The sequence below is a fragment of the Miniopterus schreibersii genome (assembly GCF_964146895.1).
Source record: "Miniopterus schreibersii genome assembly, chromosome: 9".
Taxonomy (NCBI): domain Eukaryota; kingdom Metazoa; phylum Chordata; class Mammalia; order Chiroptera; family Miniopteridae; genus Miniopterus; species Miniopterus schreibersii.
The window spans coordinates 22,441,664-22,458,146 of NC_138118.1; the positions used below are offsets into that span (position 1 = coordinate 22,441,664).

The 16,483-nt window shown below is 37.5% G+C and overlaps 1 protein-coding gene across 2 annotated transcripts in view; it reads left to right on the forward strand.

Moving 5' to 3' along the window:
- The window catches only part of FAM3C (FAM3 metabolism regulating signaling molecule C), a 53,211-nt gene that overhangs the window by 20,064 nt on the left and 16,664 nt on the right, over window positions 1-16,483 (forward strand). For both annotated transcript variants that reach the window (XM_081146952.1, XM_081146953.1), the window contains exons 2-5: window positions 2,657-2,711; window positions 7,412-7,516; window positions 14,918-14,947; window positions 15,602-15,725. In XM_081146952.1, the coding sequence (XP_081003078.1) occupies window positions 2,699-2,711; window positions 7,412-7,516; window positions 14,918-14,947; window positions 15,602-15,725 (272 nt within the window). In that variant the 5' untranslated portion in view covers window positions 2,657-2,698. The remainder of the gene's footprint in view (window positions 1-2,656; window positions 2,712-7,411; window positions 7,517-14,917; window positions 14,948-15,601; window positions 15,726-16,483) is intronic.

Genomic DNA, 16,483 nt, shown 5'->3' on the forward strand with positions numbered 1-16,483 from the left:
TACTAAGTGTTAATCTCTGAGACATTTAATGGAAAACATGAATTCAGCAAGACAATTGTAGTTGCTTATATTGCCGTCTTACTGGTGATCAGTTTAAAAGCAGGTTTGTTAGGCAGTGCAAAGAGATGGCAGGTATATGAGGCAGTGACTCCAGTTGTTCAGGTGTGGCCCCCTCAGCAGGTAATGTAATAGTGAAAAGAGCAACAAATGTCTGCCTAACTACTTATCACACTTTCGAAGACATTTTCCTAGGCCACACGCAGATAAGAGTGAAGTTATTTTGGAATATTTGCTGGGAGGAAAGGCATGTGAACAGTCTATTTTTGCTAGAAGTCAAAAGAGGATTTATAACCACTTGGGTTTTCATGTAAAAAGCCAAGGGGCTTTTTTTTTCTACTTTTATGTGATGGTTTGTGGATACTTCAGAATCTCTTCTTTCGTTTTGATATTATCCAAGCCTGTGGCTAAGTAGTTAGTTTAAATAGATATAGCACATTGACTTTTTAAAAATTTATCTTTATTGTTGAAAGTTTTACAGATATTCCCTTTCCCCACAGTTGACCCCTTCCACCCCACACCCCCCTCCACCCAGGCCTATATTGCACTGTCTGTGTCCATGGGTTATGCATATATGCATATAAGTTCTTTGGTTAATCTCCTCTCACTCCCCCCTCCCCTTCCCTCTGAGAGCCGTCAGTCTATTCCATGCTTCCATGTCTCTGGATCTATTTTGTTCATTAGATTCCACATATAAGTAACCTTTCCTATTATGTGGAAGGTGTTCAGATAACTAACAAAGGAAAACAAATCAATAATGCTCAATTCAGCATTAGTTCAAGTGTTGATGTTTTCGTAAAACGGTAAATTGGGCAGAAGAAAGCGAGTTCACATAAGGGCATTGACCCTTTGGGATGCTGTCCACCCCCACTTACTCCTGGGTGAATAAGAAAACTGGATGTCTCCCTTCCTTTCAGTATCCTTCAGGGGTGGGGCATTATTTTTATTTGAAGCAGAGTCTATGTGTTATTAGATCAGACTTCATCATCAGAACATCAGTATGAAAATGCAGTCTAAAATAAAGTTATATTTTTTATTAATGTGATTCATTAATCAGAATTTTCTTTTGAATTCCTTTCCTGTACAATAGATTGAGTAGACTGCAGTAGTAGCTGTCTAGCTAAACTTGGACACGAATTTCCTGTCAATCTCATTTACTTGCTTTTCCATTAGCTAGCTTCCTTCCTTCCTTCCTTCCTTCCTTCCTTCCTTCCTTCCTTCCTTCCTTCCTTCCTTCCTTCCTTCCTTCCTTCCTTCCTTCTTTCTTTCTTTCTTTTTCTTTCTTCATTCATTCATTCATTCATTTTTATTTTTTTTAAGTTTTATTATTGTTTAAAATATTACAGATGTCCCTTTTTCTCCCCAATGACCCGTTCCACCCCGTTCCTTCCCCCTCCCCAGTCCCTCTCCCCACCATTGTCCATGTCCTTGGGTTGTGTATATATGCACATAAATTCTTTGGTTACTCTCTCCCCCTCCACCCACCCGCCTTCCTTCATCCCTCTGACATTCATCAGTCAGTCTCATCTATGCTTCCATGTCATTGAATCTATTCTGTTCATCAGTTTATTAAGTTCTTTAGATTCCATGTATAAGCGAGATCATGTGATATTTGTCTTTCGCTGCCTGGCTTATTTCACTTAGCATAATATTCTCCAGGTCCATCCATACTGTCCCAAAGGGTACGAGATCTTCTTCTTTACAGCTGCGTAGTATTCCATGCTGTAAATGTCCCACAGCTTTTTTATCCACTCATCTACTGATGGGCACTTGGGCTGTTTCCAGATCTTAGCTATTGTAAACTGTGCTGCTATGATCCATTAGTTTTTTAAAAGTTTTCCTATCTTGAGTTATTTCTTAGGAAGGAAATACACATACACAGATTTCCCCCCCAGTATCTGTTTCTTGTTTTTAGGATAATACCAAAGGGTATTTATCTTCCTTCATTGATAGGTAATATACACTGTCAATAATAATTGCTGGAATATTTAAAATTGTAATTTTATACTTCTGGATATATTCTTTTACAAACTTAAATTGAAAACAGGAAGAGGAAGAGAACCCTGGTATTAAAATAAGAATCTTTTGCTATAAGTGCTTATAGTGACACCTGAATTATGTCACACTAAAGTAAAGTGGCATCTTACAGTGGAGTGAGCCCTGGAACGTGAGCCAGCAGACCTAAGTCCTAGTCCCATTCTACAATTAATTTGTTCCATGACTGGAAAAGTGGCTTAACCTCTTTGGACTTCAACTGCAAACTGAAACTTTGGAACTATATATCCAAAGTTCCTTATGGATGCATAATCACTGACAGTAATAAGGCATTATCTTCTCTTCACAAACTTGATGGCAGTTTTTCCTCAGTTGGTAGCTGGGGGACATAGCAGTAGAATACATGACTGTCCTCTCAGTAGCTTTTATGGTCCAGTGGAAGGAGAAGATGCAGTAAGAGTTTTTTGTTTTTTTTACTAGATGTCTATATTGGTAGAATGCTTAGAAGTGTCATGACACAGTTTAATAAATACACTCCAAACTCAATATAAGGAGAAATGTGCCTTCTAGACCTAATCCTATTTGCCTTTTCTTTTTATCTTAGGAGCTTATTTAATGAAAAGTGCCAAAGACTGAAAAACCAAACATGAGGGTGGCAGGTAAGAAAAATATGTCAATTCAGTAGAAATAATTTTGCTTTTTATGTAACCTGTTTGTTTAGTAATGACTAAAGGAGAGGGTAAATAATCTTCCTATATCACGTGCAAAGCTGAAATATAACAAGCTAAATCATTATTTAGCCTCTCTACTTTTTTGTTGTTCGTAATCCTCATCGGAGGATATTTTTCCATTGATTTTTACAGAGAGAGGAAGGGAAGGAGGGAGTGGGGGAGAAATAGAGTGAGAAACATCAATGTAAGAAGGACATCCATCGGTTGCTTCCCCCACTTGCCCTGCCTGGGGTGGGGGTTCGTACCTGCAACCCACGTATGTGCCTTTGACAGATAATTGAACCCGAGACCCTTTGGTTCTTGGTTTGACGCTCTAACCACTGAACAACACTGGCCAGGTCTGTCCTCTTTACTTTTTTATGTAGTTGGCAAATCACAAATTGGACATTTAATGGGTGTTACATAAGTGTTTGGAAACACTTTCATTGAAATTATTTATGCTAAATATTTTAAGTGACGGTTTTAATGTTCATGTTCTTATACATTAAATTTGTTTACCAAATAATACATAGATAATGTCTATATAAAGAACATTTTGATAACCTTGGGGGGCTGGTTTTTGTTTTTGCTAAGTTCTAGCTTGTTGAGGAAAATGAACTGTAAAATTTGAAAGCTTAATTATTTTTCAATGTCTGTGCATAAATTAAAACTAGTGTATGTAAAGGATTCAGTAAAATGTGTTTTTGCTTAAGTGACTACTGGGTGGGGCAAAAGTAGGTTTATAGTTGTGAGTACGCAAAACAATTTATTCTTGTATTATTTATTAATTATGGTATTATTTTCCGTACAAACAACTGTAAACCTACTTTTGTCCCACTCTGTGTTTGCTAGTTCAAGTTCAGTCTGCCTAAATGGGATTATGCATAGGGACCTGCTCCTTATGCAGCATATTGAGGAAATTGAAAAACACCACTTGATGATCTTAGTATTAAGGTAGCTATCCTTAAACATTATAAAAAGACAGATGCATAAACAACTGGAGGGGCTAATGACCTACCTCTTCCTACCTATAGTGAAAATAAATGTGATCATTCTATACCCACCTATCCTCCAGCACAGCCAAGGCCCCAGAGGAAGTGTGCACTTTACATTAAAATTCCTAATAAGTGTGTGTCCAACCTAGGAGATAATTTGTAATTTCAGCTTTATTTTAATTATCATCTTCTCACCAACAAACAAATACTTTCTGACAGGAGCATCTCTAGAAGAACCTAAAATCATGGTGGGTGGGCAAACAAGTCTTGCTTCAGTCATAATTATATATAATCAAGTACAGGTGATTAGACATCATGATTATTAAACAAAGATTACTGAGGGGTATTCAGTAATGCTTTTGCAGAAATTTGAAAATCTAGATCTCTTGGTTATGAACTTAAAAAAGCTTTCCATTTGAATAGCTATACAATTACTGAAGAAATCTATTTCCAGAAACCAAGAGCTTGTTTGTGGTTTAAAAAAACAAGTTATAATGACTTTTTTTAAACAAAAATATGATCTTTGAGTACAGCAGGACTCTGATTGCATACTTCCAGATGATTTTTAAAGTATATTATTTAATTAAGCATGGTTATTTAAAATAATCAAAGCCAGTTTCCCATTCTCACATAATTCTACATTCATTCTAGTTGAAATGAACTTTGTCATCTAGTCCATTTCTCTGATTCTGACAATTACTTCCGAGGTTAATTGATGAGTAATTATTCACTGAGTACTTATTTTATGTTTGGCACTGTTCCTAGTATAGATCTTCAGGGCTTGCTTTCAATGAGTGAATAGGGAACATTAGCTGTTAGTTTATTGCTTTCAAAATAACTAATCTTTTCTAATTTAAGAATTTTTAAAAATATTCTGGTTACTTCAAAATATACTTATAGTCATTATTCATACAATGAGGCATCAGTGTCTAAAGTTTATGCTTTTTGGTTTATGAAAAATAGGGACGCACTCTATTATTAGATTAGTGCAGTTCATGACTAGAAGGAAGAGGGAATCTCATGGAAAGTTATGAATGAGAACTGTGGTGTGGCATGGGTAGGCCCTTCCAAATTCAGAATTGGATGGTGATCAGCTCTGGAAGAGACCTTCTGGAAGAGTTCTGACATTCCAGACTCTGCCATTATGTAGGCTCTGAGACCCTTCACCTGCCTGCCCTCTCAGGGACCATCTGCTTGTTCTCTTACTAGTTGGTTTCTCCACCTCTTACTTTTTTCTCCCTTAGAGCTTTTGTGTCCTACTTCCTCCGATGGCCCAGTATAAGTGAATATGTCATGGTTTAAGACTCAGTTCTCCTACTGATGAGTTATGTGAACTTAGACAGTGGTCAAAATTCTTAGCCTTGTTTCTCGTATTTGTAAAATGCTATCTTGAAAAGCTGTGCAAGTGAGGTTATGCTTCTACAGCATTTAGTTCTGTAGTAGGCGCTAAGCAAATAGTGTATGTTTGTGTGTATCTGTGTGTGGTGTGTATATATCTACATATATGTATATATGATGCATGTAGCTTGTTTAGTGTAGGCTCAGGTTTAGCTTGGTATTGAATTCAGTCTAGAAATTCCATATATTATAAACTTGATATTTTAATATTTCAGTCTTGAATAGTGAAGGTTTCATCTGCCTGCTTTAAGGGACAGGGAAAGGTAATCTCTAGTTGCACCTGCCCATACTTGCTAGAAAATGAGATATTAACCTATCATGTGAGGTATAATCGTCATGCCAAGGGGCCTTAAATGATCCAAAAGGAATATGCCACCTGTTACCATTCATCTATTTAGCAAACACTTGTTGAGAGTATTACTATGTGCCAGGCACTCTGCTGCATCCTGCGGGGGGAAGATTTCAAAGCCTTGTGGAATTTTACTGTCTTAATGCACTAAAAATGTAGGCAACTTGGAGTTGCTCTTGAAAGCAGGAAGCACAGTTTTTGGAAGGGAGACGATAAGAAATGGAGGGGGCGAGGTTGATTAGTTTAATAAGGTTAGGCTTTGTCATTGCTACTTGTTTTTGTATTTAGTGTTTCTCAGTAGAAGTGAAGAGCACTGAGAAACTGCTGCTTCTCAGAGTCATTAGTTTTTCCAAGCATCCCTAGTCCATTCCCTTGTCTCCTCTTTTTTTTTTCCTTTTTGGTTAATAGTCACCTGAGAATATTTTTTCTATTGATTTTTTAGAGAGAGTAGAAGGGAGGGAGGGAGGGGGAGAGAGAGAGAAACATTGATGTGAGAGAGACACATAGATTGGTTGCCTCCAGCACTCGTCCCAACCAGGGCATGGAATCGAACATGCAACCCAAGTATGTGCCCTTGACCTGGAATTGAACCCACCACCCTTTGGTGTGCAGGCCAGTGCTCTAACCACTGAACCACACTGGCCGGGGCCCCTTCCCTCCTCTTCATGCTGTAGTCCTCATATCTTTAGTTTATGAAATTAGGAGGAGTATAGTGCTTTTTTACTCTTCCTTACCCAGTAAGTTGAGTTTCAGTAGTTTTTCAGGAGAACATAGTAATTTGGTGTTGGGCTAAGAGTACTGTACAAAGCACTGGGCTGTATCAGGATCCCTGGATTTTGGTCCTTGTGCTGCCCCTAAATTATCTGTAATCTTGGGCAGTTGCCTTACCTCTGGACCTTTGTTTCCTTAATGAGAATGAGATAACTGATGATCCTATCTACCTCTTTTCTATCCATATAAATTACACTTCCTGTAAGAGTGGGTAGTGGAGATTGGAGAGACAAATGCTTATCTTGTTTCTGAATAGCCTCATGAGATGGCTCTGAAATCCTGAGTGAGAGGAAGATGTTTCTTCCCTGTCACTTTCCATTTCCTTTCCTGTTTTGCTCTTTTTCTTTCCTAGATTTACTTAGCTTTGGAGAAAAAGGACAAATAATGATTCATGGTAAGCAGTTAATTAGTTAATAGCAGTGCTAACTATTTGTAAGGCACTCAGAATTGGTTAAAAATACAAAGGTGTAAAAGACTAAGAGCCTGTCTTCATGGAGCTTACCCTGTAACCACATTGTGAATCATATGTGATAGATGCCAGATGAAGTTGCCCAGAAGTGGAGAAGGCCTGTCTTAAACTAAGTATCAAGTTTGAGGAGGAATACTTTTTTGTTCACCATACCAGGAGCACTCCTGTATCTCAAGAGATAGGATGGCGATGGGACATTTCCCTTGACAACTCCTCGCTGAGTGGACATCTTGCTCTGTTGCATTAGTAGCTCCAGAGGTCCAGTGGTTTGGTGGTGTCCCTGTACAGTATTGTTGCCCTTTATATTTGAAAAGGATTAGGAAGGGGTCATACAACAAACTTGGTGACAGTCTTCCATTAGCCATGATACTTTTGTGTAGTCAGCCGACAGTTGATGGCAGGTCATTTTTGTATGGAAAATTAGGCAGATGACTCAAGCAGTTCTTTGTCTAGATTGCTAGCCAGTCTGATAATTCTTTGATCAGGAAAATCCTTTATCTTAATGGATAGTTGGTACAGTTTTTGTTGTAACTCAAGTAAAATTAAGCTCAGTAGATAAAAAGTAAAATTTTATTAGTCTTAAAACTTTTTTATAAACTTACATTTTTCATTGAAATGTTATATAATAAAAGTTTTGTGAGCTCATAAGTTCATTTCTGCTCTTTAGGTGCTGCAAAGTTGGTAGTAGCTGTGGCAGTATTTTTACTGACATTTTATGTTATTTCTCAAGTATTTGAAATAAAAATGGATGCAAGTTTAGGAAATCTATTTGGTAAGTTCTATTTTTTTCCATTTTTTAAATCTTGTTTTTGATGTGATTGCCTCATTACCACTTATACATGTTGTGTCACTGCTGCTGTTTAGTTTGTCTAGAAAATGTAATTATACCAGTAAGTGTGATTCATTAGAATATTTAAAAATATACAATAGAAAGTCCTAAAATCAATTCAGTATAAGGCATAAATCTTCCATTCAGCATTTTTAATATGTTTAATGGAGTTTATTGTATACATGCTTAGGGTCATTAATCATGGTGTTCTAAATGCTCATTCTAGAAGATATCACACTATTTGAGCTGGCCGATAGAAAATTTAGAATCAAACCTAGCCCTCAATTAAAGAGTGGTTAGGAGTCATGATAATGCATTTTAAATACCAGCCATAGAAATCCATTTTGCTTTTCTACCCTTATTTTTCTTCTGCAGCATTTTTCTTTTCATCAATTTGTTTAATGCTATGTTGTAAACATACCATTGTAAACTACTATAACTTAGTTTTTAACAAAATATTTGCATTAATAAAAGAAATTAACATTTGAAATATTTGCATAAGCTTTGGCTATTGTTTAAGGTATTAAAAAGCTACACTTGAAAGGTGAGGCTAAGAAACCAGTTAACAGTATTTTGACCTAGTAGGCAGGAAGCAGATGGAACCACTTTCAGATCTCTGGAATAGTGAATTTTGTTTTCCATAAATTAATATTTGGTAGCAAACCACAAGGACTAATTCACTTCCTTTTATATCTAGTTTTAAGACTCCCTTAAACCAGTGCTTCTCAAACTTTACCGTCAAATGAATTTCTAGGGAATCTTGGTAAATGCAGATTCTGATTAACTGTTTGGGATGGGGCCTAGGCACCTGCATAGTTTCTAACAAGCTTTCAGGTGATGCTGAGGTTCCTGTATCACATTCTGAGTATCAGAGCTTTAGACAATTTGGACATGTAGTCATCAATTTCTATATAAACATTTTAGGTGACTTTCTTACAATGACTGCCTAAATGTACTTCCTTGCATGGCACTGAATTCTGCCTTTTAGACTTCCAGGCAACAGCAGTTCACTAGCTTCTACCTGCTCAAGTTCTCTTCCCCCATTAGTGATCTCTCAAATAGCTAAATTGTAGTTATACTCCTTCAGGTCATCTTTTCACAAGTTTTCTTGTTATCAAGTTATGGAATCTTACCTTTCAGTTATTTCTCTTAAAGTACTGGTTATTCTTCTGAACCGTCTGTTTTTCAGCACCCGTCTTACAATGACGTATCCAGGATCCAGCATAGAGTAGTTATTGCAAAGTGTAATGAGGCTTGACTCACTCCTTCTGTATTACTACAGAGGCCCAGCCTGGTGGCCTTTGAGAGTGCAGCTGATTTCATTTGAAAGAGGGGCAGAAAGACACTGAAGGCATTGAGGACTTGTCCAGTGTTGCTGTGGGAACTATGTAGACAGCTAATTCTCCTAACAAAGGCTGATCTGATTGCTAAGGAAGGAGATTATGGGATGGTAGTTTGAGGCAGAAGCAAGTTGAACATTTTTTTAAATTTTTTATTTTCTAAGTAATGGAGAGATTTCCACTGGTCTAGAGGCCTTGGACAAAGATTCAAGTGAATTGCAATCAGTGGGAGGAGACTGAACAGACAAGGAAAGCAGGACCCTTGAAAGAAGGGAGGCAAGGGGACCGCTGGTGCAAACAGAGCTCCCGGGAAAAGGCCCACTGCCTCAGAGAGGAGACTGGCGAGGCCACTGTTGGCCCTAGTTCGGGTCTTCATCTCTAGTTTGCACTGATCCTGTAAGCATCACAGGAATCTCGCTGTGTCTGTGTGTCCTCTTGATATGTGTCTGTCACACCACTGCCAGAGTTACTACACCTCGGGAAGCTTTAGGACTTCCGATTACCAGCGTGTAAAATCTACGCTCCCTGCTTAGGATTGGCCCTCAAAGCCCCCACCTGCCTCTGCCGCTCGCGCCTGTTCTCCACCCCACCAGTGCCTCGCCCGCCGTGACGGGGACACAGACCGTGTCCTTTCATACCTGAGCCTTTGCTCATGCTGCTTCGCACATCTCCCCTCCGTCTGCTTATCTTTTTCATTTTTCAAAACTGCATAAGTGCCCCTTCTTGTATTTGAACTTCCCTCTGTCCTATTAGGATGTATTTATTGTTTGTGTTTCTGAACTGTTTGTTCTAATGCAGAGAAGTTATATCGTAATTGGACACTGATTTATTCTGCCTCACATTATAGTTTTTCCTTTTCATGTATCTGTCTTCCCTTATTGCAGAATAAATCTTTTTTTTTTTTTTAATATATCTTTATTGATTTCAGAGAGAGGAAAGGAGAGGGTGAGAGGAACATCGACGATGAGAGAGTCATTGATCGGCTGCCTCCTGCACGCCCCCAGCTGGGGATCACGCCCACAACCCGGGCATGTGTCCTGACCGGGAATCGAACCTGGTCAGGAACCGACCTGGATCCTAGGTCGACGCCCAACCGCTGAGCCACACCTGGCCGAGCCCGCAGAATAAATCTTGAGAGCTATACTATCTTGACACTTCACCCAGCATCTAGTGCTAGGCCCTGTAAATAGTAAATGCTGACTGAATAGGAAATGAATCTTGGTAATTGAGGATTAGGATTTTTACATGGAGAAGGAGTGTTTCTAAAGTGGGATTCATTTAAAGTGGTATTAGTTGAAAAGCTGCTGGTCATCAGCTATGAACAAATGCTGAGCTACTTTAACTAGAATAGTTGTTTCTCTTAATTTTCACTTTGATTTTTCCTGATGTTGGGAACCTGTAATGTTTTAGTGTGTGTTTTAGCTCTTCCATTTAGGCATTCGTAGGGCAGCTGGTTTACTTTGCTGTCATAGCTTAAGTTGTACACTACATCCACAAAACCTTATTGGATTCCAGTCTATTGCACTGGTGAAAATTTAATTTGTATGGTTATATTTTACTTCTCATTTCAGTATAATTGAGCAAAGATGAAGATATGGTTGTCTTTGCCGTTTGTTTAGCATCTAACTTAATTTACCAAAAGGTAACAAGTTTAACTGAACATTAGGATTGTTTCTATAATCAGTATCTTAGGGGGACCATGAGAGTAACTATGTTTGTTTGTTTTTAATTAAAATAATTTTTCAAGTACAGTTGACATACAATATTATATTAGTTTCCAGTGTACAACATAGTGATTAGACATTTATATAACTTATGAAGTGATCACCCTGGTAATTCTAGTAACTATAATTTTTTTGGTGGTGTATATTTTCATCTTGATATAATAACATAGCTGATAGTTTCTGTAAATCTAGATTCAGGTTGATTATCTGGTACTCTTATAGCAAAATAAGTTGAACCTATTTCTAGAAAGGAAAAATGAAAAATTTTGCCCACAATTAATAGTTGAAATTATCAAAGTAGTTTGTGATCTTTTAAAAAAAAAAAATCAACAAAAGCTTTTATTTTATAGATACACATGCATTCGTAAGAAATAATACACAGAGATCCTATATACCCTTTACTCAGTTTTTCACTGAGTAATGTCCTATAAAACTATATCCAGTGTCAGCCAGGATATCAGTGTAGATATAACCTGCCAGTCGTAGTTATGATTGTGATTTAACGTAGTGTTAGTTTTCAGCATGGATACTTGACATCGAGTGAATATAATGAACGCAGTCCAAATTATTTCTGCGTTTTGCTATAGTAAGTACTTAATGTTCTATTGAGTTGATTTATTTTTCCCTCTTTCAGACTTAAACCGTTGAAATACTATATACATGAATTACTTCACATTACTAAAAACTAAAGTATAAAATAATTCTTATTTCTTTAGCCTGACTTGTTGAAACATATTCATTAATGAAACCAAATCAGAAATGTTTATTATTATTGTCCCTCAAACTGAAAATTGTTGAAAGAAATTAAGAATTAAAGCTATCACGGTAGTTTGAGGAATAAAAATTGCAGAAAAGGCAGGATTTTTGTGTTTGTATGCTGTGCCCATGCACTGCATGTGGAAAATATCCTGCCTTATTTGTGAAAATTTACCCGTTCTGCCTCCAGGTGTTAAAATTCTCAGAATTGCAGCCTAGTAGAGCCCTTTCAGTTTTGATGAATATTGGATAAAAATTAGTTCTCATCTGGAAAGAAAAATCTGTCACAAGTTTCTTCACCTTTATTCATCTTACCTTACTTAATACACGTATTAAATGGAGGTGATGTTATTTACTTAAAAGCCTGATGATTAAGAAACTACTTTTCTCAAAATTGTATGTACCCCAGTAAAATTATTTGAATTGAGGAGCATTTACTGTTTTTACATTTCTTCAGTTTTACAGACAAACTAATGTGATCATCGTAGAGGTTCATCCCTGGGTTTCCTCTACCTCCCTCTCTTCAGCCAGTTTCTTCCTCTGAGCATCAGGTGATTCTTGGTGTCTCTGAGATTCTCTCCTCAGCCCCATTCTTACTTGAAATTCTCTCTTTTGGGTGGCCCCACCCATCATTGCCTAATTTTCTAGTTTATATTTGTGTCCCAGATCTCATTTAAGGTTGGCCCCTAGACTTTTTCACTTGGATCTTCTCCAAGAATCTTGAAATTAACAAGTCGAAGGCAGAACTCATCGCCCACCCGCACACTGCCATCGCCTCACTAGATTCTAAACATCTTGAGTGCAGAGATGTTTGTGGGGGGTTTTTGTCTATTAGCTCTTGCGAACAAATAAATGAATGGTTCTAAAGCCAAATGTCTGAGAGACAAAACTTGATTCCTCTCTTTCCATCATTTCTCCGTCTGGTCCATTCCCAAGTCCCATCAGTGTTGCTTCCTTAGTTGTTCTGAACCTGCCTATTTCTTTCAAGCCCACCTTCACTGCCTCTGTTGGGGCCGCTGCCCTCTTCTACCTGGATTACTTCAGCAGCATCCTTGTCGTGTCCTTGTCTCAAGTCTTGAACCCTCTGCAGCCTTTTTCCCCTCGACAGTCAGAAGGCTTGTTCTGAAAACTCCGTATCCTGGCTCCCTGCTCCTAGCAGGACGAGCAGCTTTTGTACCTGTGATCACAGGACCTCAGACATTCTCTTTTCGGGGGGCGGTGCGTCAGGAGTTTGCGTGATAGAGTGAGATATGGCTTTGGAAACTAGCTCTGCTGATTACTAATTATGACTTAGAACAAATCAGATCACTAAGCCTCTTTAACAGGGATCATGCCCAAATCGGTAAGATGCGCAGGAGCACTGAGAGCGCCCAGCACCCGTGAACGCGCTAGTGTTACCCTGGTCCGATCCCATGAATTCCTCCATAAGATGGGTGGACCAGAGTTCCTGGTTAGAACAACGTTCCCCTGTGAGCATCTTAAAACCTAAGCCCGACAGACAGGTTTGTTCACGAAAAAGTAAAGTTGAGAATCTGTAGTTATGCTCTTAATCACTGGTTGCTAGAATCTCTCTGGGCTTTCTCGTTTAAAAAGTGAGAGCAGTGGGCCAGGCGATCTCTGTCCTTCCCTCACATTTATGACATAATTAAGGGACAATGACATAATTAAAGAAATTGAAAAAACAAGCCCCAGTAATTCCAGTACCCTAATTTACTAACTGATCACTGTTTTGTTTCCTTCAGGTCTTTGTTTTTTCATCCACGAATATTTTTAGTTCTTACAGATAAAGTCCGTTCTGCTTTATTCCAGATGCATGCAGCCTTTCCAATGCCGCCGCAGTGCCGTTAGCTCAGGGGTGCAGAGTATTCTGCGTGCTCTTCAGGGTTATGAGCCTTTGTTTACTTGGCCATTTTTCTCTTTTTAAACATTTACATATTATTCTTCAGCTTTAATTTCTGTTCTCTAGTTAGAGTTCTAGACTTTCGCACAGGAAATTCACAATAATAGTACAGAAGTAAAAACTAAGTAACAATTTGTAGTCCAACAGCTGGCGGACATTTATGATACGGCATACTTATTAGCCAGATCCGGAAAGGGCTGCCCACAGTACTACTGATGATCTGAATTGTAACCTCCTGGGCTAGGATCAGATGTTAGTGTTTTTAAAAAAGCTCCAAGTGGCCCTCCCAGCACGTCTCAGCGGTTGAGCATCGACCTAGGATCCAGGAGATTGTGGTTCGATTCCCAGTCAGGGCACATGCCTGGGTTGTGAGCTCGATCCCCAGTAGGGGGCGTGCAGGAGGCAGCTGATCAATGATTGTCTTATCATTGATGTTCTCTCCCTCTCCCTTCCTCTCTCTGAAATCAGTAAAGACATATATATATATATTTTAATAAAGACATATTTTTAAAAAATAAAAAAAAATTAAAAAGCTCCAGGTATTGATGGTCAGGTTGATCTGCTGAATTCAAGTTAAGTTTTGGTCAGAAGATTCTTGCTTCCTTAAACTCATGAATTATACAACTCTTAGTAACGACCTCAATTTTTTTATTGCACCCAATACACACCTGTTGTAGAGAAAAGCTTTCTATACCACCACCATCCCTCTTGTGTTCTCTCCACCCCCCAAGCCTCCTAGCCTATCCACTAAGATAGGTTTATGTATATACTCCAGGGCTTTATATGCATATATACATAACACCATACAGTAGCAACAACTTTCAAACACCCTAATAGTCACCAAGTATGTATTTAAAGTCATTTAAAGGTTTAAAGGGAAGTTTGAAATATGTATGATATCACTAATTATGGAATCTGAAAAGAACAAAGTCATAGAAACAGAGTAGAGTGGTGGTTACCAGGGGCTGGGGCTGGGGGAACTGGGGAGATGTTGCTTAAAGGGTACAACTTCCAGTTTTAAAATTAACAAATTTGGGGATCTAATGTACAGCATAGTGTTTATAGCTATTAAAACTTTATCATGTACTTGAATGTTGCTAAGAGAGTAGATCTTAAAAGTTCTTACTACAAAAAAGAAATGGTAACTATGTGAGTGGATGGAGGTGGTAGCTAATACTATGGTGGTAGTCATTTTACAGTTTATAAATATATCAGGTCAACGAGTTGTGCACCTTAAACTTGTACAATGTCAAGTGTTAGTTGTATCTCAATAAAGCTGAAAAAATAATTTAAAAAAATAATGGTAAGTTTGTAGAATAACTTTCTGACTAAGCTTTAAATGTTTAATAACCAAAAATCAAATCAAAATGTAAACATAAAATGTTCTATCTATAATACAATACTACCCTCCATAATTTCTCTGCGTAATTGTTTATACTGAATTATGTAGCCTAAAGTTACTTTCGCACTGTTTTTCTAAAGTGATATTCATGTTTTATTTAATTATATACTGAGCAGTATTCACTTCAATTTTTATAGGCCTGTTAGCTCTAAACATGTTTAAAAAGTAGATACTTGCCAATAGCTTTATTCCTTCTAACAAAGACAACTTTTTTTTTCTTAGCAAGGTCAGCATTGGACACAGCTGCACGATGTAAGTATTTCATCCCCATAATTTGCAGATGGTTTATTCTAGTTTTTTTCTCAGACATATGAGAACTTATATTCGAACAGTGGAGATAGTTCAGTGTGAGCAAAAACTGATATGAAATTGCTTTCTGAAGTTACAAGGATGCTATTTGGATAGCTCAATATTCTTGGTATTTACTCATGAGTATTTTGTTTCATTAGTGTTTCTAGCTTCAGTATTATAAGTACAGAAAGTGTTTAAATGCAGAACTAGTATGTGAGCAGATTATTCAGTAATGCATTAGGCTTTTTAGTTTGTAAGCATTTGTTGTGCATTTATACACTGAAAATTCAAAGTAACAATTCAATACCTACTGCTCCATCCTGAATTTAAAACATAAACTTAAAAATAATTAGATAAAATATATTTACCCTCATCAAGATCATATTATTTGATTCATTCATGTCAATTATTAGCTTGCTTCTTCAGTGCTTTTGTTGTTTGTTTTGAGGCTCTTGGAAACCCCCAGAGGCGGGGGGGAAATCCTAGCATATGTTTTAAGATAAGTATATCGTGGTGATTTACATAATTTCTTTGTGGTTTGAAATTTGAAACAAACTGATTGTAGAGCCTGTTAACATTGTTTTCTTTAAAAAAAAACTATTTTCTTTTCCAAAGCTACAAAACCTCCCAGGTATAAATGTGGGATCTCAAAAGCTTGCCCTGAGAAGCATTTTGCTTTTAAAATGGCAAGTGGAGCAGCCAATGTGGTGGGGCCCAAAATCTGCCTAGAAGACAATGTGTAAGTGTTTATCCATTTGGAAGTATAAGACGTGCTGTAAAATTATAGCAAATTGAACCCGAGTTTAATGGATCTTTTGAAAATATATTGAGCATACTTTTACTAAAGAAAGTGATTTTTATCACATTTTTTTCCCCATGCCTTTAAGAAATCTTAAAAGTTCCTTAAATTTCATATTGGAGAGCTACATAAGAACAGAGTATTTATCCACTTTCGTGGAGGGATGAGGGGTTTCCTGAGTGAATTCTCTAGATCTGTCCTGTTCCGTATTAGAGCCATACACCCATGTAGCTATTTAATTTTGATTCTTAAATCATATGAAAATGTTAATTCACTTAAATCAATTAAAATTAAAAGTTCAGTTCCTCAGTCACATTGGCAACACTTTAAGTAGCCACATATGGCCTGTGCCTACCGACTTGAGCAGCACAGAGACTATTTCCGTCACTGCAAAGTGCTATTTCAATTTGTGTTAGTAAGAGTGACGATTAACCTTTATAGATTTAAAATCTTCAGTTGTAGTTTTCCCAATTGGTTTTCAAAAATTGGTAATCTGCTGCCCTCTTGTGGGAAGCCCATGTCATAGCGCTTCTTTGTTGCCTTTATTTCTCTGCTCTGTGATGGCATCCTACTCAGATGATCTCTACTTGGAGAAGACACTGTGACAGTTATTAATGTAACAAGTTAATCACAGCTATTTCCTATTAATATTAATATAGAGTTTACTAATATATTTCTGAGAGGAGGAGAGCAAATGC